Genomic DNA, 27,168 nt, shown 5'->3' with positions numbered 1-27,168 from the left:
GGAAGCTCTTCTGAACTAGTTCAAAAACTCCTAAATTGATTCAATAACTAAATATTTTTTTATTTTTTATATTTAACTAATTTTTTTTAAAAAAAAATTAAGATTAAGAAATGAGACTAATTAGTTGAGCTTAAGATCTAGTTTCAAACCAAATAAGGCTTACAATAGATTTGGACGTCTATTTTGTGCCCCAATGTATGGATTTGGCTGCAGATTATAAAGTTAGGCATCTACATGGTTTATGATCATCGTAGACAATAAGGATTCCAATCTATGCATCAAATTCCGATACATTATGTAAGAAAGAAGAAAGATTTCCAAGCATATCAAACTATCTAGACACCAATTAGAAGTCATCTTGAGAGGCCTTTCATCACTCACCTGGTTCAAACTTGGTTTTCCGGTCACAAGAACTTGCAAAATTAAAACATAAGATATGTTGAACAATCGCATTTTCGATTGCATAAAATTCTTGGTTTCTTCAAAATCCGAGATCTTTCACCACTGTTCTTGTTAAAGTCTCTAACTTGCATACCCATGCATAAACACCTTGATCCTTTTTTTTTTTTTAAGGAGAAAGCATGTAGGCAGATCTTTCATTCAACATAGACAATTAAATTTACTTTTGATACAATATAACGAGGAGGAAGTAGGAAAGAAATAGCAATCCAACAAATGAAGGCTGCAATAAATGTACAAGCATACCCAAACAAAGACATTCTCAAGAGTAGTAAAAACTTATAGCCTAAGCTGAATCCAAATCGCCTCGAAGAGTAGGACAAAAGGATGATGCTTGGAAGAGCAGGAGAAGAAACCCCAAACTTACCAACGACTATGCCATCCCTCTCAACAAAGGAGAGAAGAGAGGCTAGGGCTCTCCACCAAAAAATTAGTAGCAAAGATGAAAAATAAAAAGAAAAGGAGAAGAAAAATGCATACATTGAATACATTCTGACGGGATGTTGGAGAATTTTTTTTTATTTAAATCTATTCCTTTGGTAGAATTTTTTTACATCCTCTTGGTTTCCACTTAGACAAAGGTCAGCAAGAGGTTCTAATTTTAAGATCCCAAACTAAGAATGGAAGAGGGACTATTGAACTTAAAATTCAACATTCTTCAGCTATTTAGCCACACCAAGAAAATATGCAGATAGCCAAAATTTTCCCCTCATCCATTGGAGCATTTGGTACAACATATCTCAGAGCAATTCTCTCCTATGCTCTTTTATCATAGTATAGATAACTTGAAGATGAGAAATAAAAGACAAAGTTATTCTCTAAAAGCATGGTAACTATGCTGTATATGATGCCCCAGTAAGGGTGGACAATGATCGAAGTAATAGCCGTTTTTATGGTATAATAGACCCTGACAATCATCATTGTATTAATCTAGGTTACTTAAGATTGAAAAAAGGAAAAGAAGCATGATACAAATAATTTCAAATGCACATAAATTCAACAATTTTGAGACAATTTACAAGAAATCTCTCTAAGATTTACAATAATATATGAAGACAATGCCTTTAATGCAAGCTGTGATAAGATTTCTGAACTCTATCAGGCTGGACATCATTCATCAAAGCATAGCTTCAGAGCTGGCACCAGATTTCTGAACTCGATCTTGGGCCATCCTGGTCTGAAGATGAAGCATATAACAAAGATAAGAAGGTCTAAATGTATCAGTATACAGGCTAAGCATTTGATAGAAAACACAGGTCTTATTATACACCAATAGTAATGTCAGTAACTATTAATAGCATTTTTCTTCACATGACGAGCTTATTTTCTTATCTTTGACAAAGATATATTCAAATGCTACAATCATAGACAATAATTATGTGCAAAAGAATTTATTATCGGAAAATTTTCAGTTCCTTGGGCTTTTCTTCCTGAGAGCACTTACAATATTAATGAAAGATAAAAAACAACAATAGACTTGTGCAGTTCATACTGCTTAATGACAGCAATCATTGTAGTAATTGGTTAGGATAATTATGTTGTATGGATTACTCTTTGATGACTATAAAATAGCTTAATAGAAGCATGCTTTTCCCTTGTAAAATATTATTCAATTGTGGGCTCACATGCAAATTACTTACTTCCTGATCCCAATTTGTGCGAAAGATCATTGTGACAAGAATCAATACTTGGACTATCATTGCACATATAATACCCATCCAGAGGCCCTGGTAAAATACTAATGAAGTTAAATAAAGAAAGCTAATGAAGAACACCAACATTGGTTATAAACTAAACAACAAAAAGTAAGCACTACCTCACCACCAGCATGCAAGACGAAAGCAAAAAGAATAGCAGCAGGAATACCAACGACATAATAGGCACCAAGGTTGATAAGTGAACATTTCTGTTGCCAACCACACCCTCTTGCAGCACCTAGAGTTTTGACCTTCATTGTTAAAGGCACTAAAACAATTGTGTGAACAATAAATAACATAAATTGAACAAGTATGGCAATGGGAAAATGGTGAACAGTTCCTATGTTTTCAGGCTACTACTAGCGTGAGACTGATCAGAGGATAGATGAGTTATTTTATCACAACAGAGTTGCACAACAGTTCAACATTACCTTTTGTATTAGTTATTAGACAAATTAACTAAATATATTAAATGCAAGGTTCCATGGTGTATGTCATTAGTTGATGATATCATTTAAAATGATGAATCTAAGATAGGATTCAATTTATAGATAATAAATTTAGATTATTAGAAGTTAGAATATAAATAGATATAAGACCGAGTATATGGAGTATAATATTAGCAAAACTAAGCCATAAAAATGGAGAAGGAATCATTCTTGATGACAAGAAATACCAACAGAGGAGTATTTTCATTACCTTGGATTTATAATTCAACAAGAATCAGAGATTGATGACAACATTGCATATAGGATTAGAGCAGGATATGAGAAGTGATTCTAATGTGGTTTGATTGGCATAAACCATTTAAGTTTAAAGAAAAGTTTATAAGAGGCTAAGACTAGAAATTCTTTATCGATTAGTAGATTGGGCAACTAGAAAGAAACATTCATATATGGACTGTCGGAGATGCGGATGATGACATAACAAGAAAAGATAGTGCACAAATTTTTTTCTCTGGGGAACTCTCCAGCTTTCTCCCTTAGAGATTTTGCTTCCCCTACCCTCTCTTCTATCTCCCTCCCTCCCTGTTACTAGGGCTACTCTCTTGCTATATACCTCCAGGTGGTGCTCCCCTCTCTACCCGGCCTCACCCTCTTGGTGGGTCTCTTGACTATGGCCTCTTTTGACGAAGAACTCCTCCGTAAGTTCTCAGAGCTTCTCTCTAAGAAGAAGATGGAGGAGGACATCCCCTTAGTGGAAGGATGCACTACTCCTAAGGTAAGCCAAACCTCTGCCTCATCGGAAAGCTTCTAACGGGTAGGAACTTTCACTATGTCGAACTACGAAATGCCCTCACCAAAGCATGGAACTTGGAAAGAGAGCTTGAATTTGTGGATGCTAGCAAGGGCATATACCTCACGACATTCGAGTTGGGAGGATCAGTGGAAAGTCTAGTTTGGTTCCCCCTAGTAATAGAGATCTTTTCTCTCTAGCACCCTTCCAACCAAACCTCCCTAATGAGCTTTGGAGCTTCACTTACAACAAATTTTGGGCACAATTTTATGGGTTGTCACTGGTAGGGGTGTCAAGCTTGTCGAGCAGCTCGGGCTCGGCTCGGGCTCGACTCGACTGTAGCTCGAGTTCGGCTCGGCTCGGCCAGAGCTGAGTTGAGCCCGAGCTGCTGAAATAGGCTCGAAATCACTATCGAGCCGAGCCTGAGCTGAAGCCGGCTCGCTCAGGCTCGGCTCGATCGGCTCGGTATAAAAGTAAATAATAAAACCCTAATCCCCAAATCTCACCTTCCTTCTCCAAAACTCCTATCGGCTGCCGCATCGTTCTCCTCCCGCGAAGCTCCGCCTCACCTTCCTTCTCCAAGCCGTCGCCGCCGCGTCGTAGCCTCACCATTTCTTCTCTAAGCCGTCGCCTCACCTCCCTTCTCCAAGCCATCGTAGCCTCACCTCACCATTTCTTCGCCAAGCCGTCACCGTCGCGTCGTCGCCTCACCTCCCTTCTCCAAGCCGTCGCCGTCGCGTCGTCGCCTCACCTCCCTTCTCCAAGCCATCGCTGCTCGTAGCCTTACCATTCCTTCTCTAAGCCGCCGCGTCATCCTCCTCCATCGACCGGCAAGAGGTATGATTTCTCTACTTGTACTCGTTTGTAGTATTATACTTTCTATATCATTTTGATGTTAAGGGCAGTTTAATCTTTCTATATTATGGTATTTTAGTCTTTTTCCTCTTTATTCACCTAGATAAAGGTTTGTGATGTTCTTATTTGAGGAATAAGAACTCAAAGCTAATTAAAGATCAACACTAGCTTCATACATGGGAATTTTAGTATTAAAAAAGATGGCGTCCTCGAGACTGTAAACTTATGTATGCGGTATGCCATAGCTTGGAAGAAGCTATGTAGGATCTCTAAATAGCAGGCTTCTTTACCCAAGCATGTCAAAATTCTCTAAATAGCTTATTCAATGTGAGTTATGTATACATTCTTGCTGGATGGATCTTAGATGCTTTGTGAAAATTTTTAATGTTTTATTTTGTTATTCAAAAGTGCTACTTGCCATTTGGATCATCTTTTTAGCTGCTCCTAAAGACCTAAATGGGTATATTTTACAATAGTTGAAGACTAACTAAGCGAATCATATATATGTTTGCATATAGTGCTTGATTTCTATTGGAGCATATCAGAATATATGTTTGCATATAGTTCTTTATCATGCTCTTGGAAAGACTATTCCTTCCTTATGAGGGGGGTTGAAAACCTTATACCATCTTTAATCACATTTTTCCACTCTATTCACATTCCAAGTGATCTTCTCTGTACATCAAATAGCATCTTTCAGTAGCTTTCATGTACTATGTTTTAACCAAGCAAACCATTAACTAGTAGATAGACTTAAGGGTGATAGTATTCCTTAAGGGTGATAGACCAAGGTGCATGTGGAACAATTGATTTGGTAAATGCCCAATGCATTGCGCCCATCTCAATTTTCTAGGGATTTGCACTGCCTCATTAAACCATGTACCAAAAGAGTTCTTTTTCTTTTCTTTCTTGTGGTACTAAAGAATAGGAAATGGCACTTCTATCATGGAACAAGTCCTCTTGGATGTTTAGATGCAGATATATATTTCAATGACTCTTTCCCTTCAGATAGTCCTTTTGTTTCAGCTAGCAATAATTTTATGTTTATATTTGAGAATGATAAAGTAGATAAAAAGTTAGTATAACTAAATTTAATTAAATATCAATATTTTGATGTCATCTTTTGGACAAAGAGTATGTCCTTGTAGATGATTTGATATGCTATTTCTCTTGGCGATTAACTGTATCCGTCACATCTATTTTTGTTTTTACTAATTAAGTATTATAAAAATTTAAGCAGTATTTCTGTTTTTGTTTTTTGTTTTTTTATGTAGATGTCAGAGTCAGTAACTAAGAATCTTTCTGATGCTGTTAGTGAAAATGAACCTATTGAAATTGATATTGGTGAAGAGGATAATGAAACTAACAAGGAAGAAGAAAGTAATAGTCAAAAGAAAGGGAGAAGAAGAACTTCTGATGTATGGTTGTATGTCAAGCGGGTTAAGGTGAAAGAAAATGGAGAAGAGGTAGAAAAGTATCGATGTAATAATTGCCCGTCATTATTTAGTGTTCCTAAGCAAGGCACAACTTCACAAATAAAAAGACATGTGAAATTTTGCACTGGTTTGGTAGGCAAAGGACAAAAAAAAATTCCTTTTGCTTCTGCATCTAGTGTTACTGGGACTTCAGCTATAGAAGAAAATTATCTCAAAACTATTTCATCAGGATACAACCAAAATGTGGTGAGAAAAATAATGGCAAAAATGATGATGGTACATGAGTATCCTTTTAATATGGTTGAGCATATATGGTTCAATATTCTTCTGAAGGTTCTTAATCCACGTTATGAACGGATTTCTAGAAACACAATGAGAAGTGATGTTATGAAAGTATATGAATCTGCAAAAGAAGAAGTGAAATTGCTTTTGAAAGGAACTAATAGAATTAGTTTGACTTCAGATTTGTGGACCTCAAATCAAAATATTGGGTATATGTCTTTGACTGCTCATTTTGTTGATTCTGATTGGACTTTACAAAAACGCATTATCAACTTTTGTCAATTGGAACCTCCACACACTGGAGTTGTTATTTCAGATGCTATTATTGATTGTTTAATTGCTTGGGGAATAGAGGATAAAGTATCAACTATTACCTTAGACAATGCCTCCGCCAATGATGTTGCTGCTAAGACTATTATGAATAACTTTCAAGTTAGAGATAAATTGTACTTCAAGGGGCTTATTTTTCATGTTAGATGTTGTGCTCACATTTTAAATCTAGTTGTTCAAGATGGGATCCATGTCATTCAAGATGCCATTGAAAATATCAGATGCAATGTTACTTACTTAAAAAAGAGTCTTTCGCGTATGTACAAATTTGGTGAAATTGCAAGACAACTCTCTGTTCCTACTTCTAAGGGTTTAGCTTTGGATGTTGCAACTCGTTGGAATTTTACATATGTTATGTTAGAGCATGTTTTTGTGTACCAAAAAGTTTTTGAACAATATGCAACGAGAGATGCAAATTACAAATGGCTACCTTCAGAAGATGATTGGTTTAAAACTGCAAAAGCCTGTGAATATTTGAAAAAATTTTATGATGTTACTCAAATTATATCGGGAAGTTCATATCCTACTGCAAATCTATTTTTGATTGATTTATGGAAAGTGAAAGAAGCTTTAAATAAAGGATGTGAAAGTGAATTCTACTTTTTGAAGGATATGGCTATAGAAATGAGAAAGAAATTTGATAAGTATTGGGAAGAATGTGATATGTTATTGGCAGTGGCAGCAGTATTAGATCCCCGATACAAAATGAAGCTTATTAATTTTTGTTTTCCAAAAATATATTGCTTTGCAGAAGCTCAAATAAACATGCAAAGGGTCCACAGAGTGTTGTATACTATTTTTGAATCATATAAACTTGAGAATTCATCAGGTGAAAATAATAGAATGAATGATAGATCTCAACTTGATAAGAGTGATGACTTGATTGATGCTAAAGGATCAGAAGGTCAAGCAGAGTTTAAAATTTTTTTGGAATCAACAAATGCAGTTGAACCTCTGAAATCTGAATTAGAAATATACTTAGAGGAGCAGACTACAAGTTTGATTGACAAGTTTGATGCTCTAGAATGGTGGAGACTAAACATGTAGAAATTTCCTATTCTTTCCAAAATGGCTCGAGATATCCTTTCGGTTCCTATTACCACTGTTGCATCTAAATCTATGTTAATATTTTGCAATTGGTATGATAATTTGCTTGGCTTTAGTAAGGTTTTGTATAATTTAAGTTAAGTTCATTTGGTTGGCTTTTATTATATTTACCTGTAAAATGGGTGTGGTTGCTAATCAGAGATTAATTTTAAATTTTATAGTCAATTTGGTTGGCTTTTATTTTATTTACAGATAAAATTTGTTATTCAATTTCAGCTTTTTTTCACTTTAAATATGTTGTGGCTCGGCTTGGGCTCGGTCCAGCTCGAGCCAGCTCGGCTCGAAATGAGGCTTGATAATAGGCTTGTTTCAGACTCGGGCTCGATCAGGCTCGGCTCAAGCTCGGCTCGAGCTGAGGTGAGCCGAGCCTGAGCCCAATAAAGAAGCTCGAAATTAATTTCGAGCCGAGCCTGAGCAGCAGCCGGCTCGCTCTGGCTCGGCTCGTTTACACCCCTAGTCACTGGAATACAAGTTGACCAGGATGGCTTCAACCCTAGTTGAGTGAGTTAAGACCCCAGTCACATCGGATTCGATGGACTACCACAAATGAACTCGTTTCATCAGACTGAAGATCTCAGTGGATATCACCAAGCCCCTCATTCCCTCCATTTCAGCCACCTTACTCAACGATTCCACTGTTGAAGTAACAGTGCGATAAGAACAATTACCTCGCCATTGTTTCTATGGCAGGATAGACTATGAGCTAATGGAATGCATGCATAAAAGATCTCTAGAGGAGAAGGCGAGAGTGGAGTACCTGCCCCACATGCGTTTTCAACTCCTAGGTCTTCTCAGGCCAAGATTTAATAGTCTCAGCACGGTGTCTACAGTGTTAAAATCCCAGCTAAGAGGGGGTGTAGGTAACAAGCCTCCCCTCCGGCAATTCCTTAAAGGATCCAACTCTGACGAGTGGATAGAGAGGAGAGAGTCCCAACTCCTACAGTTTATAGAGATCGGGTATAATAAGTCCTACTCGAACTAGCCCTAAAGGCTTATACGACTCGAACTAGGATTTGCCTTAGACTAACTCTAAAGGCTTACACGACTCGAACTAGAATTTGCCTTAGAAGCTTACATGATTTAATTGAATTTATCTTAGTGGCTTACATGATTTAACTAGACTTGTCTTAAGTGCTTAGATAAGAAATAAATATGACTTAGAGATAAATATAGCTTAGCTAAATCAATCTTCCTTATCCTTCTCAGATTGATTCTTCGTTCTGTCACAAATAGAGTCTAAATCTGAAGAAACCTTGAATACAGAAGTTATAGATCAGGACGTCTTCGATCTTCTCTAAGTGGTTTCATAATATTTGGCCGTCTTTGTAATATCCTTCGAATATTTTTCTAAAACTGCATAGAGCTGAATTAGTTAACTAACAAATTCTTACCTAATAAGACTAATTAAAGCAAATAAGAAGATAAGATAACTAGACTCAATCCATGGAGCCAAATCTCCCCTTGATTTGATCCGATCTGACCCGGTTTGCATCAGCCATGCCCTCCAAATAGAATGAGGTTAGCTGGACTTTCTGGTGGTCGAGCGTGCCATGGTACGTGAAAAACTGCTCCGTTAAATAGGTCTAATCTAGTGGGTCTCCTCCAGAGAATTTTAGAAAGTTAGGCTTGATGGTTTGAGCTTGGACCTCAAAATGTGGTCTGTCATCGTGGGCAAAGTGACCTCGTGGTCGAGGCTAGTCACATGGGTCACAGGCTCATGAGTTCGACTCATGTTGCACCCGGGTTCGGATCAGTCTGATGACGTGGGACCACCGGGTCATTCCACCATACATCCTCGGGCTCATACTCCGGGTCATGTTCATGAGTTCCAAACTAGTTCACACAAGGTGGTCAAACTGGTTTGCACAATTTTGGCCTGTCTCGAAAATCGTGCACTTCATCACCTCCTTGCAAATAACCTAGCCTTAACCCTAGGGCTGAATTTGGAACTCGGCCTAGGGGCGCCGCCAAAGGTTGCATGGGGGTGGCGGTGGTTGGGTTCGATCGTGGGTCATCGGTAGTCGACCCCTGGCTGGTCCTCGTGGCGGCAAGCGACGGTGGAAGCCAATTATTGAGCCTGGGCTCAAGTGGCTGCAACGGCGGCTGCGTAAGGATCCTGTGGCCCCATTGCAAGGGAGCAACAACGTAGTGGCAGTCTCCCGCAGTTGTGGCTATCGGGTTCAGCCACCCGATGATCACCAGCAGCTGTGGCGGCCACCACCGGCCGACAGTTGGCCCGAGGAAACCAGCCGTGGTTGCCGGTGGTCGTGGGAGCGTTGGACCCGCAACTACCAACCGTGGGTTTACTATAGCGATAACCGCTATCGTCGGCAGTCTTCCGGCGATTGTTGGTGCGAAAAGAGGCCACGTCCCAAGTGCAATTGGTCCGGGGAAATGAGTGGACGTGGCGGTTGAGGCCGGTGGAGGCTAAATCTTCGCCGATGGGAAGATAGGTTTTCAGCCCTAGCTCCCACCATAGGTGGGGAAGATGACCTTGTGACCACTATTGCGGGTTGTGCCAGCGTGGCAGCGATGTCTGGGAGGCTCTGCGACGGTAGGGGGGTTTCCACCGAGGCCAGAGGAGTTGTGGTTGCCACGGTCTAGGGCTCCTCTCCATCACCCTACGGCTTGAAGTTGATGGTTGTGGTTGAGTTATTTCCACCGTGGCCGACGGCGTTGGTAGCACTGGCGGCATGGGGTGGTTGCTCTGGGCTAGGAGAACGACCGTCAAGGCTTGGATCATCTTCTCGATCCTTTTGGAACTCTTCTTCGATTCGACCAAAAATTCTTTAAAAAATGCCTTTGCCCATACCGGCGGCTCATCGTTGATAGTTGCTCGTGGTGGAGGAGACGCCGGAGATACTCCCATAATAACATAGATGAGTTCCTAACCCTCCATGGTTGCTCCTTTCTTATTTGTCTTGGATCACGTGTTAACCATCATTTTAGAAACGTTGACTTTGATCCCAATGTTATGAACCAGATCTGGAACGATCTGTTCGTAGGATGATCTTGAGATTTTGAGAGTCAGAAGTCTTGGATCTAATGGCTTTGAAATAAAGTCAATCGGAGATTCGGATGGAAAGTTATGATTAAAATAGTGGAGCAAGATCAAATAGAGCAAAATGGTAAATAACTGACGTTGCAGCGATCGTCAGAGGGTGGCGAACGACCAAAGGTGGTGGTGAACAGCCGTAAGATAGGATGGCTGCTAGTAGAGGAAGATGGCTAAGGTTTAGAAGGTTATAATGCTTCTACGGCTATGATCTATTCCTAGAAAAATAAAGACAATCTAGTGACTACGATAAAAGATAAGGACGAAAATAATAACTTGGCTAAACTCAAATTCATTCAACACTTTTTTATTAATATGTCCACTCCTATTTATAGGAGTAAAAATCTCTAGCGAATTGGATTCACATGCGAATTATCCGATTTATTTAAAATTTAAAATATTAAGATAAAACTAAATAACTAATTTGACTCGACTTAACTTGATTCAACTTAATCTATGTAGTCGGATCATAACACATACCTACTGCCTATCAAGTCACTTCAGTGAAGAACATTCCTTGTCTCGATCCACTGCCCCAACAGCTCCATACAAACACAAAGCACGTAGCTACATCCACCTCTTTGGTTCCCTTTGAGAAAGCCCCAAACTCGCCCATCAAGCAAAAAGCCTCGCAACCGCTTTTCCTGTCAACCAAAAGATCCCTCTCTCCCTACATTCCTTGTGGTCTCCATGGGGATAGTAGTGGCTGGGCAGCGGGCACTCAGCAGGATCTCACAGGAAAGATTATTTTAGCCAAGAATTGTCGGGGAAGCGGAGGAGCTTACAACTCTATCATTACTGTCATTCATGATTCCACCCAGGAAGATGATTGGATCTTTTGCAGTCTATGGAAGCCCATACTATGATTTGGATGCGGAGCTCTAGGAAGCAATCAGCTCCTTTGCCGCCGACAATCAACTGTTTTGTTGCATTAGGGACTTTAACAATATTTCTACCTCTCAGGAGAAGCTAGGGGGCTCCCCGACCTCCTTGGCCAGGTTGAATGACTTTAACAGCAGAATTAATAGAGCGGAGCTGCTAGATCTAGGCTTCTGGGGTCCGGCCTATACTTGGCTGAATCGTAGATCTGATTTATACTTAATCCGTAAGCGTCTAGACCGGGATATGGCCTCTATGAACTAGTATAATAGATTATCCTCAGCCTGCATATACCACCTTCCGGCAGTGTCATCTAATCATAACCCTTTTCTCCTTGACACTTCCCTCTCAACGACAAGGAGGCCGAGGCTGTTCTGAGTAGAAAACTAGTGGTTGGGGATCAAACTCATCATAACCACTGTAAGGATGAATAGCCCAGGATCTACTCGCATCAGAAGCCACTATCCGCAAGCTTGAGATCCCTCTCCTATTCTATCTGAACCTAGGCCAAGCACCACATTGGGAACCTAGCCAAGGACATCAGAAGGGTTGAAAAGGTTCTCCTTAAGGTCCAATCAGAGGACAATCTTGCTCAGGACTGGCTGAAAGAGAGAACCCTATGATGAAGGCTCGAGTACCTCTATTCTCAAGCAAGAAGTTTATTGGAGGCAACATTCTCGAATGGATTGGCTAAAACGCGGCGATCGCAACACCGAGTATTTTCACTCTTTTGCCTTGTGGAGGTGAAGGAGAAACCTTATCCCCTCCCTAGTCTTGGACTTGTGTGAAAGAACCTATGACAATGAGGTCATCCGAAAAATCTTCCTAATGCACTTTTAGAAGCTGTTCACCACCACCAAGCCACCTTTCTTATTTGACTACTATTTGGAGGAGCTTGAATCACTTCCAATGTTTCGGAGAATGCGGTCATTGATCTTAACACTTTGCCCATTGACGAAGAGATAGAAAAATTTCTCAAGAGCCTCCGTCGGACAAGGCTCTTAAACTAGATGAAGATTATTCCACTCATTCTGGTCCACCTTCAAGGAAAGTATCTACTCGACCGTTAGAACCTTCTTTAGCTCGAGAAAGATGGACACGGATCTAAATGAAACACGCATAGTGTTGGTCCCGAAGAAGGAGATCTCGGAGTTGGTAGGTGACTTTAGGCCTATTAGTCTCTGCAATACAATCTATAAGCTCATTTCTAAAATCTTAGCCTAAAGGATGAAGCCTTTCCTCAATAAGCTGATCTCGAAGGCACGAAATGTTTTTGTTCCTAGCCGGCAAAACAAGTATTGAATTATCTTAAGAACGCTAGAAGCAAGACTGGTAGTTTTGTGGTGAAGGCAAACTTATCTAAGGCTTTTGATTGTTTGGAATGGCCCTTTATTAACATTGCCTAAGGCTCTATGGCTTTTCTGACTTCTCTGTGGATCAAGTGCTGGCCTGTCTCTCTTCTTCCTCCCTAGCGGTTTTGGTTAATGGAGATCAGAGCAATTTCTTCAGTCTGGGCTGAGGGCTTCATCAAGGCTGTCCATTTTCACCTTACCTCTTTATCCTTGGCTCAAGTATCCTCTCTACTCTCCTGGACCAAGAAGCCAAACTTGGCAGAGTTAGAGGTATCAGGCTAGCGAGGAACGCTCTAGAAATTAATCACCTCATGTTTGCGGACGATATCCTCCTCTTTGGTGCTGCCTCCCTTAGTGGTGTCTCCAAATAGAAAGCTATAGTGAAGCTTTATGGCAAGATTTCAAGTCGAGCTTTGAGCTTAGAGAAGTCGACGATCTACTTTAGTAAGCATGCCAACTACCAGACTAGATCGCATATCAAATCCATCCTCCAAGTTAGGCTCCTTAGGCTAGAGGAGAGGTACTTGGGCAACCCTTTTCTCTCATCTTGCAGGAGGTCAGACAACTGCAATTTTATTGTGGCTAAACTCCAAGTAAAGTTGCCTGGGTGCAAGCCAAAACTCTTTCTCACCTGGGCATTTGATCCTTATAAGATCCATTCTCAGTTCTGTGCCAATCTTCTTTATGGCTGCAGTTTTACTTCCAAAGACAACTTTAGATAAAATCAAGGGTATCTTGAGAGGCTTCTAGTGGGGCTTCAAGGATAGAGCTCAGCATATTTACTAGCGGAGCTAAAAGCTCCTTTGCCAGCTAACCGACAGAGAGGGTCTGGGCATTCGTTTTCCTCAGCTTGTTAATGAAAGTCTAGCAGCCAAATTAGTCTAGAGGGTCATCTCTTCACCAGATAGCGACTGGGCTAGGCTGCTCAAGTGCAAATAACTAACTGCTCGTTGGGGGAGGCCAAGCTTAAAGGTCAAGTTTCATGGATGTGGGTATCCATATTGAAGATTAAAAAAAAACTTAAAGGCAATGTGGCATGGGTGGTAGGTGATGGACGCTCAATCTCTATCACGTAGGACCCCTGGTTGCCCATCCCTAATATTGGCCCGAACTCTCTTCAACCGGGCATCATGGTGGTTAAGTATCTCATGAGAGGGGATGATTGGAATTCTAAATTGGAGAATAGGTGCTTTCGAGAGGAAATTGCTCAGTGTATTCTGAGCCTTCGCATTGTGCCGGATTCGCACAAGATCTTCCTGATCGTTTGATCTGCAAGCCCTCTCCAAGGGGAAACTTCTCGGCCAAATTCGCCTATAGCACTCTCTCTAATGGCGACTTGTTTAGTTCCTCCTCCCCACACTTGAGGAAATTATGGAGATTGGTCTAGAGGCAGAAAGCAATTTTGCCAAGGATTAAAACTTTTTTGTGGTGCTGCTTGGTTGTTGCCTTGCCAGTGAAAGCGTCCCTTTATCGGTGTGTCCACGTTCTTTTCAACTGTTAATTTGCTCAACTCACATGGTTCCATAGCAGGCTTGGGTTAAGACTAGAAAAACCGGTTGTGCAGTTGGATGAGTGGATCTTGGAGATGCAGTCAATTCTACTATTGGAGCTCCTGGACTACACTCTCGTCCTTATGTGGGGCTTGTGGAAACACAGGAACGAGCTAGTCTTCAAGAATATAGAAGGCTCTCTTGTGGAGATTGTTCGAAGGGTATACCTCCTTTGGATCGAGTCTCATCTCCAAATGGATAGCCTTACTCCCCTTGAAGTTCTAGTTGGCAGGTCGCTCAAAATAGACATTCATGATAGCCCTAACAGTATTCCAATATTGGGGGATTATGTTGCATAGGTGGATACAGCATGGCGAGGTTCATATTTTACTGGGGTTAGCATATTGGTAGCTTGCTATCCTAATGAGTCTATTTTGGGGAAGGCACAATTTCTAGAGCAGTGCTCTAATGCCCTCAATAGGGAGGCGCTCTCTATCTTAGCTAGGTTGACGCTCCTCCTCTCAAAGTTCTCGGATAGGGCTTATTGGATCTTCAGTGATTCGGCTATAGTGGTTAAAGCTATTAATGGCAAACCTGGTGAGATTTATTGGTCTATTAGGCCAATCATTTCAGAATGAGACTAGGTGGGTTTCCTCTCATCCTTCTTGTAGGGTGTGTTAATCGAGTAGGTCTAACAACTCCAAGGCCCATACTCTGGCGAGTCTAGCAATTCGAGATTGTATTAGTAGGGAATGGACTGATCCACTTTTTGGTTTGGATTCTAACCCCAATGATGAATGAATGAAAAGCAATTGCTGTAGTAAGAAAAAAGATATTACAAGAAAAGATATAATAATGAATGATAGTACATAAAAGGTAAAGGGTAGCAGAAATAGAGAATAAATTACGTGAGAATAGATACCAATGGTTCAAACATGCTCAAAGACGACCACATAGTGCACCACTACATAGGAAAGAGTGGGAGACTAAGTAAGAAAAGATAATGATAGCACTTGATTTGGTGCAAAAATATACTAAATGGAGAGAAGAGAAAATGGACCCATTTATTGAACCTTAAATAATTGGGAATAAAGGCTTAGTTATTGTTACCGTTGTTGTATTTTTGCAATTTATAAAGACAATTTGTGGAACATGGAGATCCCTACAGTTTTCTAATTCTAAAAGTTACACCCTTCGTTTTTGCTTTCATCATATAGTGTATATATAACGTATTGCACGGCGGCCGTGAGTGGTGGTGAGTCACCTCACCGCGTAGCATCAAGCAGAATGAGGGCACCAAAGCACACTATAATTTTTAATATATAAAAAATAAGGAATAATTACATATGATATATAATATATACTAATATACCATATTATATGTATATAAAAATTTTAATAGTGCAATTTATAAACAAACAATAAAATACTACAATTCATATATGTATTTTATTAAATGCATCTAAAATAGGTAGGGAGAAAAGTAAATAGGTAATTCTACCTATTTACTATGACAACTAGGGAGAAAAGCAAACCTTGATATTAAACTAACATGTATTATAGTTGTCTTTATAGCTAGTAGCTAAGGAGAAAAGGAAAAGTAAGTAGTGTAAAAAAATAAATAAATAGTGTCAGGGACACATGGCAGCCGGTGAGAGGGAAATAAACGAAAAGAGGGTTTCCTACATTAGAGCATCTCGAGGGAGGGCTTTATATTAGAGCCAAGAGCTCGGTGCATTGGGGGCTCTATGTTTATTTTTAATTAATATAGTATATATTTATATATTGCATTTTAAATTACTTAATAGGTCATCTTAATGTTATTATTTTTAAATAAAAGATATATCATTAGAAAACTCTCATTGACATCTTTAAAAAAAGATTAACATTTAATAGTTTAAGAAGTAATTTTAAATTACTATTGTTTTAATTAAATGCATAGAAATTACATTATATGATTTAAATATAAAAATAAGCATTACACGTCATTCTAATAGCATCAAAGTTACATTACACAAAATAAGCAGAGATTAACATTTAATAATAGAAACAATAAGTATTTAATAGTCTGGTAAGTCAATCTCCATAACTATATTGATCTTTCGATAAACATTCGACTTTAAAATGATTATTGCTTTTTCTAGTGATTTCATGTCTTTTGAAAGAAAGCACGTTCATCCGGATCTTCAATTTATTTAAATCAATTGACAAGATTTCTCTATCCTCGCAATCATTGTCAATATTCATTTGCACAGCTCGTTGCTCTAACATTTTCTTATTATTTTTTAATTTAGTCATGTTTGATGTATTTTATTGTTTGGTATTTAAATTGGAAAATAATTTTGAGTTACTATCCGAATAATTTTAGGACATTCTGATTTTAAATAATAAACAAGAAAAAAAAATTTATTATATAATTTAAAAAATAAAAAATTAAAAAAAATTTAATATTACTCTATTTAAAGGTCTCGACGAGAGCTTTCCAACGGTACTATTTTTGTTAAAAATCGATTAGTAAAACTAATTACATACTTAATTTAATTAACTAGACTATTTAACAAATGATACATGAAATTAAGCTTTTATAGGGAAAAATTAGAATTTCAAAAAGTTGAATAGTAATTTGGAGCCAGGCTCTAAATTCCTGAATGGGGCTCCGAATTTGAAGTTTGGTTAGAGCTCCATCGAGCTCCAAATTTAGTGTTTTGTAGCCCTATTAGAGTTGCTTTTAGAGATAAGAAGAAGAAAAGAACAAAAATAAGAACAAGAAGAATGATGAGAAAGAGCACATGGTTGCTATTGCTTGTCACCCTTTAGCCACCGCTTACCGCTTGGCCCAACCGCCATATCACTGCTGCCTAACTCCTTTGGGGGGCGAGCGGTGCTCCGCCCTTCCAAGGCGGCCGTCTTGGCCACTTACATCCATATGGTTTATAACTTCTTACAACTACTTTGTAATTTTTAGTTAAATGAAATAACATTTTATAACAAAGTTCCACAAAATTGGAGCAATTTTAAAAGGTGGCAAATCATCATTACGTCTATGATATTGCAATCCTTGAGGATCTTGACAATAAAAATTGTTAAATAACTAGTCGACTAAAAAGCTTAAATTATTAGGTAACGAACTAACAATATATATCTTATCATTAATATATCCTCTCGTATGCAATCTCTATATACCACAAGTGGATAAATAAAGGTTGCGATCCTCTATATCACAGAAGAATATAAAATAGTATCCCTTCTCGGTTCGAATGAAGAAGGGTCAATCAAACAAGCATCTATGTTGATTTCCAAGACTTAAATAAGCATGTCCTAAGGATTATTTTCCTCTTCCCATAACAGAGATGATGGTTGACTACACAACTCTGCATCTCATTTATGGACTGGTCATTTGGTAAGGATCAAAGAAGATGTTACATGAGGAGGCAGCCTTCAGAATTCCAAAGAGGATCTATTGCTACAAAATTATGTCATTCAGGCTAAAAAATGCGGGAACCATATACCAATGAGCTACAACTATCATATTTGATGATCTCTCCACATAGTGGTCGAGTGCTATGTAATAATGGTAGGTAGCAAGAGTCCCCTTTTTTTATCCATTTCTTTATTACCCCATAGAGGCTCAGCTGTTGAAGGTGACATTTTTGGATTAAGAACCCTATGGGGTAAATATCAGGAACAAGGATTAAGAACCCTACATAAAGGATTTGAAGCTTATTCATATTTCAAACCTGATAGGCTGCATTGTATTCCATCCATGAAGTCTGAAGCTGCAAGAATTGGCATCATTGCTGAGACATACCTCACAACTTCTTCCTCATTGCTATACAAGTAACCCCAGACATTGCGCAAAAAAATGGTGATTAAGGCTACAATCAGCCCTTCAGATACACATATTAGTACCACTGCACAAACTGATAACTGTGCAGCTTGTGCATTCCCAGCACCTAATTCATTTGAGACTCTAATACTGCAAGAAGACGAGAAACTTGAAAGCTATAATTGTCTAACAAGGTCAGGTAAAGTGCCTAATTTTACAGTTCCACCAACCTTACGGCACTGCTGAGTCCAGTGGGAATCGTATAGACTATCCACATTGTGTTGAGGCTGAAAACAAATAATGGTTAATTAGATCTTATAAAAAGGATATGTACAATAAGAGCAAAAAAACTTTCAAGTTGCATGATTGCATGTCATAAGTGACCAAAGATTATTGTCAAACTGTTCTAATGAAACTTTCTTTTATTGGACGAATACAGTTGAGTTAAAATAAGGAAAACCAATCAAGTGATAGTATTCCTTCAAGCCAGGAATATGAAAAGCCTAAAGAACAAATGGAAGAGCTTAGAATTTTAGTAGCTAAAACTTATTGGGTAATGCAAAAGTTGGACATACAAGGCACAAGTCTCATAAAGGATGGTGCAATCTGGAGCACTTAAATCAGCAGATTAATGATTGGATGAAAAAAATATTGTGACGAGATGTCCTAAAAACTTCAGAGTTAGGACTAGTATGTCTTCTTATTGGAGTTCTAGTCATGTTCAAACTAGTAAATTTATGGACTTACAGAATCATCTGTGGCTAAAAACTAGTACAATTGTCTGGAGAGTCAAATTTCGCATAAGGCTGCTTAAATTTTAGGAGCTCAAGTTATATTTGGTTAGGGAAATATTATTTAATTACGGCAGTCCTATTATTGTAGTGATCCAATTATGAACAGCTTGGATGTTCTAGGATTTCTTGTGGGCTCCTCTCATTGATTTTTGAGCAAACTTGGGAATTTTGTAGGGAATAGCTGATAAAAGGAAATTTTAATAGTCATTTACTAACCTGATTGATAAAACTGATGTCTCTAGCTTTGGATTGGGAAGAAAACCAGATAGCAGAACCACCATCTCAAATGCCCAATACTCCAAGCTGTATCATCACATGTTAATAGTCCATAGCTACATGGAATATATATTGCAAATGTGAAAGGGAAGTACATTTTGTCTTTTACATTACAAAGCACAATTCTAATAGATTAGCCAACAAACAGTTAGCAAGTATGGGTAACGTGAAACTAGCCAGGAAAATCAGACAGTGCTTGCAAGCTACACGAAATGAATTATCAAGAAGACATGATGAGAATAACATTATGGCCTCTGATACCACTGATAGAGCATCCAAATTGTTTAAATTCCATGTATCAGATAAATATCGCAAGGGATAATAAGTTATGTACCTTACAATTGTGATACTATTTAGAAGGGAGTAGAGTGCCTTCTATCTTATGTTAATGGCATCACTGCATACAGACTGCCAATGCACAAAAAAAGGAGACAGTTTGTTCTCTTGTACCGCAAAACATTCTTTTTCATAGCAAACAGTAAACAACTCGCAAGGGTAACCCAAAACTAGCCAGTGAGAACAGATACTGATTGCATGCTACTGAGCTAAGTGATCAGCAACATAGAGAACAACTCATTGAAAACTATATTATGTACATCGATACCAGAGGTACAACATTACCAGTGGTTTAATTCCATGTCATCAGATCAAGTTTGTAAATGTTATTAAGCTATGTTCCTTACCATGGTGATCCTAATTAGAAGGATCAGATTGCATTCTATCATCTTCATATCCATGAAAAGAATTTTCATTAAGACACTTCTATCACAAAAAATTGGTACTTCTACATAATGTACAATATATTTCATCATCCCAAGTCACCCTAAACCCTATCCTCTTCATATCGATGAAAAGAATTTAAATTAAGACACTTGTATCACAAAAACTTGGTACTTCTACATAATACAATTTATTTCATCATTCCAGGTCGCTCCATGCAGCTGTAACAAAATATTTACAATTTCTAGATACTTAGTTTTGTTATTCCTAACTTACAACTTTCAGATACCTCGTTTTCTTATTCATAAATACTTACAATTTCTAGATACTTTTGTTATTGGCAGATACTTACAATTTCCAAATACTTACTGACGTAGACGGTAAGGTGGCATTTGGTTTGAGGTCGGGGCTAGTTTCTGTACTCAATTAGGGACCCTTAGTCATGTTCAGTAATCAAATATTACTTTTCTCCCTAACAAATTCAAGGATGAGAGAGGAGAGAAAAAAAAACAAATAAGTCTAGTTTAAATTTTTCTCAAATTATAATTTTTATCCATGAAATGACTTGTATTTATATTTTACATAAATAATATGTTAGTATTATTTGCATGACACATACTCAATTTTTCTAAAAAATAATTTTTTTATTATTTTTTTCATATCACATTAAAGTAATAATGACACTCCTATTTCAAATCAACTCCCATATATTCTTAATCTCCTTTTAAAATAAATTTCTCTTAAATTTTTTTTTAAAGTTACTAAGTTGGCAATAACTTATAAGGTGGTAGCAGGCTTGTGAGCTTCTGAGCCTGCAAGCGGTTGTAAGCCCACAATAATTTACCTTTCTTTCTTAATAAAGTTTGCAATACTAAGGACTTTTTAGAAAAAATTAATGTAACCTTACATGTGGGGTTATAAGCATGGATTCAAGTATTAGTCGATCCTGATTCGTATCGCCGATACGGCCAATTTAGTTGATTCCCGCTCCGAATTGTTCAAAACGGAAGACTGATACATCCGATACGGTCAATACATCGTTTTCTCAAGCACCCGATCTTTATTTCGAAATTGATACTTGGAACCTTGGTTATAAGCTTGGAATATCAAAGGAAAAAAGTAGTAATATCACATTATAGTATAGTTGCGGGCTTGTACGCCAGCAATAGACTTACAAGCCTACAACCTTAATTAGAAAAAAAAATCTTACCTTATAATATGGTTGTGAGTCTGTAAGCCAAGAATGGACTTACATGCCCGCAACCTTAGTAGGAGAAAAGAAAACAATAAGCAATTCTTTATAAATCCGCAATAAAAGGTTTTTAACTTTCTTTTTGCAAAAAAAACAAATTTTTTGATATATATTTAAATTTAACTAATTAATTTTATTTAATAATAATATTTTCGTTCTAATATCATCAAAATTAAAGAGCATATTGGTCCATCTATTTTTCTTCAAAACTAACACATTTTTACTTTTTCATATCACATCAAAGATAATAATTACACTCTTAGCCTAGTTGACAACCAAATACCACATTTTCTTAACCTAATTTAAGCTATCTAAACTATGGCGAAGAAATAGAATCAGCTAACCACGTTCAGGACTTAGACTCAAACCAAACAGAGCCTAAGGGATTGTTGAACGATTCTCTTTAAGACTTAAGAGAGATAAGATAAATGATGGCATCTCACAAATCCAAAAGTTTAACATCTCACTAAAACCTACAATTAGAATCAATCCAAGCTAAATCATCTCACCTCAAATCCCATATAATATGTGAAAGAAAAAACTTTACTAAAGAAGAATAGCATAGCCCCTAACACAAGACTATAAATCTCTAATACATATTTATATGCTCTCTCCAACGTGCTAAGAGTTAAGAGATAAAATCAAGCTCCTATTTTAAAACAAACTCTAAAAAATAAACATACTAAGATATAAATTGTGGCAGACATTCGAACAGCTGGGAGTCAATTCGAATGGACTCAACCCATAGTTACAAAAAGACGATATGCAGTATTTGGAAGGACTTAATTCCAGATTTCTAGAGATTAGCCATTCAAAAATCGTCTGAAATTCGTACCACCGACAGCTTGTGAATTTCCGTTCGAACGAAAGGGTGTTGCATCACTTGGTTATTAGTCCCAAAGTTCTAAGAATATTCACATACATAAGCAAGACATAAAAGGGTGGAATATAAGATTTGCTTAATGTAGAACTAGTAGAACATGGATGCTAGAGATGAACATACTTGTTATCAAGGCACCATAATAAGATAAGATCATGTGGTATATGAACAATTCTCTTAATTTATGCAGTATAGATATCCATTGTGCAGAAAGTAGTCCATGTTTAGTTAAAATAAGGAACTACAAAAAATTTACCTCTAATGTACACACTACACGACATTATATCTTCACACAAGTAAACTAATTCTTACCTTGGAATGCATGAATTACTCAGTTGACCTAGCTAAAAATTATAAAGTTATGAAGATATATATATATGCACCAGGTTTGGTTTGGTTATAGAATCGGAAAAGGAATTGATCAATTTAAAATTGACTAATCCGACGGTTCAACTGGCGAACTGTGCAGCTTGGACGGGTTTCTACAAATTGATTGAGGTGCTTCTTATTCAAAAACTATCTAGTTGTCAATGTTCAATTATTTTATTTTTTACCCTAAGTATAATTTAGTCCTAAAGTTAAAGTTATCATATCCTTAAAAATTAAAATTGTCATGAAGATATGTTTTATATAAGTCATATGATTTGATGTATTAAATGTAAAGATTAGTTAAAAATGGCTAAATTATAGAAGAAATACAATTACATTGCTTTTGTAGATATTGTTTTAGTTTTTAGAATTATTTAGAACTACAAATATATTATTTAAAATATATCTAGATAAACCAGCAATCCAACCAAGTGACCCACTAGTTGAACCAATAATTCAATGACCCGACCTCTAATCAAGTTAATGTTCAATCCAGTTCTGATGTATATATATAGCTCACTTTCTACATATAGCATATCAATTTAACTTCCATATAACATGTTTCATCTAAACCAGGTTCATAGAAATAAGAATGTGATTTGTACATCTAGGAAAGCACATTATACTAGTAGCTCCCTACAATTCTCCAAACATCTTACAAAAACTTCCTTTATCACCAACATGCTATCACATTCATTGACACCATGGTTCATACCATTGCATCAGTGGGTATATTATCAAGAACTAGTGTGGCTATTACAAAGAGAAAGAATTGTTCAAAACCTGCTCAGAAGGAAACTTACCAAATCATCAATGCCGAGGGAACAGCAAGTCTTAGAAAGTTAAGGACATCGTGCAGTGCCTCCTTTGAAAATCCGGTCCAAGTCCTTACACAAGCTCGAGAGCACTTGATGTATATTGCTAACAGAAGCACATTTATCCAGTATGAAGTAGCAGTTGCCAAGGCCGCACCCTTGTTGCCAAGGCCAGAGTTGTACACTAGAACCCAACACAAAAGAATGTGAAGTAATGCAGTTACTGCAGAGCATATCACCATAGGAAAGACAATGTTTTGGTTTTGTAGAAACCTAACATGGCACTGAAGCAAACCATAGGCAAAAAGGCTTGGGATCAGCCAATGTGCATACAGTCCAGCTTCCTGTGATATCTCTGGATTTTGACCAAGGGCAATGAGAATTTGGCTGGTGCTGGCCCAGACAAAAGCCAGTGGAAAACATACAAGGAAAAGAACAACCATTGCCCTTTGCATATGTATACCAAGCATACGATATTGTTTTGCCCCATAGGCCTGCCCGCAAAGGGTATCTAATGCAGTACCCATTCCCAGCTTGTTATAAAGAAGAAAGAGGCAGAATAATTCATTACATTTTACTGGTGAAAAAGAAATTATAAGATAATAATGATGAATTCTTATGAGAGATTAAATTATTAACAAGAAGAAACTGATAATTGATGTACAAGAATTTAATTTCCAGAGTACAGGAAAGGAAACTAAGCTTTGTAAAAGAAACAAGTAATTAATTGAAAAAGATAAAGTTGTCATTCATGGAAGAAATCAGATGGCCTAAGACGTAAGGTTGACTTTGACAACATAGAATGCCAGATATCCCAAACAGTCCCTTTTTGATTTAAAGTTCCATAGAGAAAAATTGTCAAGCATTCTATTAAAGGCTCAGTATGGTGTTATGACTTGTCGCATCATCCAGTAGTTGTCTCAGCAGAGTTGCAAGTTCATTAGACGGAATGAAGATAAAATCCACATAGATTTATCATTTTGATATTCTTCTTCAAAAAATATATTCTCACTTTCAAGGCAAGTGAAGTTAGTCTTGCTATTGTGCCTTCTACTTAGTAAACAAAAGGTGATCTGAAGTTCCTTATACAATCCACAAAACCTGTTGAACTTTAGTCATTTGTGGAAATAATAGAATGAAAGAAAAGACAAAAAACACCTAAGTGACCAAACAGGTTGGCATTCTGATACTGCTGTGACATGTTACAGTACCTCGTGAGGTTAAGGGGAAGATGACATGGAACATCGAAATTCTTCCACACTACAAATGCACAGTATCAGAAAAATCATTTACTTAAGAAAAAGAATCTTCTCTGCACACGTATAAGATCTTTGGACAGATCTGGACAGGCTACACTCTCTGAAGCAGAATGATATCTTTGGACAAGAGTTGTTTAGAAGTTTAGAACCTGAAAGGCCACCTTCTATATAGGAATTTCAGAGACCAAAGCAAATTAGCTATAAAAGATGTAACCATTTGAAAATCTTATAATCTTAACAAAACAGAAATTAAAAAACTCCCAGTCTCCTGGACAAACTTCATAAAAACATCGAATTTCTCAGTTTTTCTTTTTACAAAAGCTCCTCATTTCACTTAATGGATGAGCCACCAATATTATGCAATCATACCTCTGCATCATTGTAGGTCTCCAAGATAAAGGCGAACAACTTTTCTAATAGTCCACTAGACTATTTATACCTCCGGCCAAATTGTCACCTAGACATGAATTGTAGTAATCAACGTATCAATTTAAAGTCACTTCAATATGCAGTATCATGATCAAGGATTGTCGTCCCATCTTGTTTTGGTCGGTATGGGCGATGCATACCATAACGATGAGATATCATTATAAAGCTTCCCCTATTTGAACTCAAAATCACTATGATGGAGGGGTAGAACTTGTAAACATGGCATCCAAGTTGAGACTTAGAAAGGTTTAGTTTTGAGGCCCAAAACAAAAAAATTCCAAGTAAACGGAGGAAAGTTTCACAAACCAGTTATCAATGATAATGCAGATAGGGTTCAATATATCATAGTGAAAATCTTTCCAAATTGTAAATCTAAATTTGGATAAATCCCAATTCTACACTCATAACTTGAAAAAACCCATAAAATTAAATAAGTTTGAGAAGTGGTGATCGATTGAAGATACAATGAGTAATATCTACTCTTAATTAATTTATCCCGAATGAAGTTCCCAATATTTGTTTCCAACTTACGCTAATCAAGGAGAAAGTTGGATTTCTATAATTTTTCATCTAGACAAGAAGAGTCTGAAGAATTAGGCGAAATCTATAGGTTGATAATTAATTAACGGGAAGATCATTCAGAACTATTCGTTGATGGTTCATCTCAAACTAAGCTTTGAATTTCACAACTCAAATTTAAAATCAGGACAACTGATTTGCCTAATTGTCTGAAGTAAGTTCTAATGAATCTTGAGAAAACTGGGGACTCAGTTATCTTTGAAGGCAATACCACAATTGATGATCCAGCTTAAGGTATTACAAAATATTAAACTGACTGAAAGAAGAAAACAAGCTAAAATAATTTAACAAAGTAAGAGTGCCAACTCATGCCAGTGGAACTAGTAATACATTGGCAGCATAGTTAGTCGTTCCGAGTCTCAGCAAAAAGTTTGCCACTGCAAGCCTGCAAGTACCGTGTTGGCCACTTGTTGGCAGTAATTTCTTGATCCTAACAGATGGTAATTTCAAAATGTGGTTGGTACTAGCTGCCGCAATTGCATGATAGCCCTTAATCTTGGTAATGGTAGAGTAAGAAAAATGAAACAGCTAAATAAAGAGAAGATGAGGTCACCAAATTAGATCCAAACATAACGAGACAGAAACATTGCCAAGATTCGAACTGCAGCAGGACTACATATTATGCCAGGTTTATCAAGAACGAAGAGGAATAGCTATCCAGATTCTAGCACAAGGTTCATAACTCCATATATATAAAGCACGAACAATTTGGTACACATACAAGAATGAGAAATCTATAAACACATCATTAACGTGAATGGCTTGAGAATATATTATGTAACCTAACAAAAGAAGTACTTAGGTTTGTCGAAAATTATGTTCGTTTTCAATCCACGAGCCCTAACATAATCAAGCAAGAACAGAATATACATCATTAAGTCATTCAACATTCGACCCCATCAAATAAATAAAAAAATCCCATATTTCATGAATGAAACAACCAACTATCGATTAGCTACCCAAAGATGATGAAAACAAACAAATTCTAAGAGACCAACATACCAAGACGCTGAAGCCAGTAACATTGGCGAAGGAAGTGGCGACGGAGGCACCGGAGAGGGCGAGCTCTCCGAGGTGGCCGACGAACATGAGAGAGATCACCTGAAGGCAGTACTGGAGAAGGCTGACGGCAACCAAGGGGCCAGCCAACCACAGCTGTCTCTTGACCTCTTCGAAAATTCCGGAATCATTCCAAGAGAAGAGAGAGCACAAGTGAGGCTTCTCCACTGCTGCGGCGTGACGCCGAGATAACTTCTCGAGGGTAGGAGTTGGAAGAAGAGGGGAATCGAGAGAGTGGCTTCCCGCTTCCCCTACCATTGATATTGGTAGTGGAGGAATTCGAGTAAGGTCAACTACCGGAGAGAGTGGGGGTGAGGGATGAATATTGGTCAACTAGAAGATTCGTAGTTGACTTTTACATAATCTCTCTCAAAATAAGACAATTTACTGCGTCTAGCATTAGATTCTTTTATCAAGCTCCATGTTCATCAACTCTTACAACGATTGGTCGCCAGAAAGGTACAAATATTTCACCAATTCTATAAAAGCAACGATTGATCGCCAGAAAGTTGCCATTGTAAAGCTCGTGCAATTTGCTGGCATAGAGCTTGTGGAATGTTTATATTTTTGAAAGGTTATAAATTTTGAAAGGTTGTGACTTTCGTAAGACCTCTTCGTCATGTCATAACTCTTGAATATATGCAAATAAAAAGGTAATAAGAATATAAAATTTTTTACCTTAACTAAATCATCCCACATTTTTGGAGAAGCTTTAACTTTCTTTGTTACGTC

At 37.6% G+C, this 27,168-nt stretch overlaps 2 protein-coding genes across 2 annotated transcripts; one reads left to right on the top strand and one right to left on the bottom strand.

The window, feature by feature from the left end:
- Positions 1–1,279: 1,279 nt before the first annotated feature.
- Positions 1,280–26,778, bottom strand: LOC140779554 (protein DETOXIFICATION 16-like). The gene is made up of 8 exons (XM_073124670.1): positions 26,380–26,778; positions 23,099–23,643; positions 19,015–19,101; positions 18,235–18,291; positions 17,916–18,154; positions 2,276–2,394; positions 2,100–2,186; positions 1,280–1,636 (listed from the first exon to the last, which is right to left on the bottom strand). Exons 1-8 carry the CDS (start codon positions 26,692–26,694, stop codon positions 1,577–1,579), a joined length of 1,509 nt encoding a protein of 502 aa, XP_072980771.1. The 5' UTR covers positions 26,695–26,778; the 3' UTR covers positions 1,280–1,576.
- LOC140779553 (zinc finger BED domain-containing protein RICESLEEPER 2-like) lies at positions 2,401–7,620 on the top strand. The gene has a single exon (XM_073124669.1). The coding sequence runs from the start codon at positions 5,522–5,524 to the stop codon at positions 7,340–7,342; it is 1,821 nt and encodes a 606-aa protein (XP_072980770.1). The 5' UTR covers positions 2,401–5,521; the 3' UTR covers positions 7,343–7,620.
- Positions 26,779–27,168: the final 390 nt, after the last annotated feature.

The sequence above is a fragment of the Typha angustifolia genome, chromosome 15, assembly GCF_048772165.1.
Source record: "Typha angustifolia cultivar Huaian chromosome 15, ASM4877216v1, whole genome shotgun sequence".
Lineage (NCBI taxonomy): Eukaryota > Viridiplantae > Streptophyta > Magnoliopsida > Poales > Typhaceae > Typha > Typha angustifolia.
Note: the sequence above shows the minus strand (reverse complement) of the source record. Positions and strands in the feature narration are given on the sequence as shown.

Excerpts from the sequence above, each read along its gene's own strand:
- LOC140779553 (XM_073124669.1), top strand. The coding sequence starts at position 5,522 with ATGTCAGAGTCAGTAACTAAGAATCTTTCTGATGCTGTTAGTGAAAAT.
- LOC140779554 (XM_073124670.1), bottom strand. The coding sequence starts at position 26,694 with ATGGTAGGGGAAGCGGGAAGCCACTCTCTCGATTCCCCTCTTCTTCCA. Across the intron at positions 23,644-26,379 it reads TTACTGGCTTCAGCGTCTTG|CTGGGAATGGGTACTGCATT; the intron begins GTATGTTGGTCT and ends CTTTATAACAAG. Across the intron at positions 19,102-23,098 it reads CCCTCGGCATTGATGATTTG|CTTGGAGTATTGGGCATTTG; the intron begins GTAAGTTTCCTT and ends GTGATGATACAG.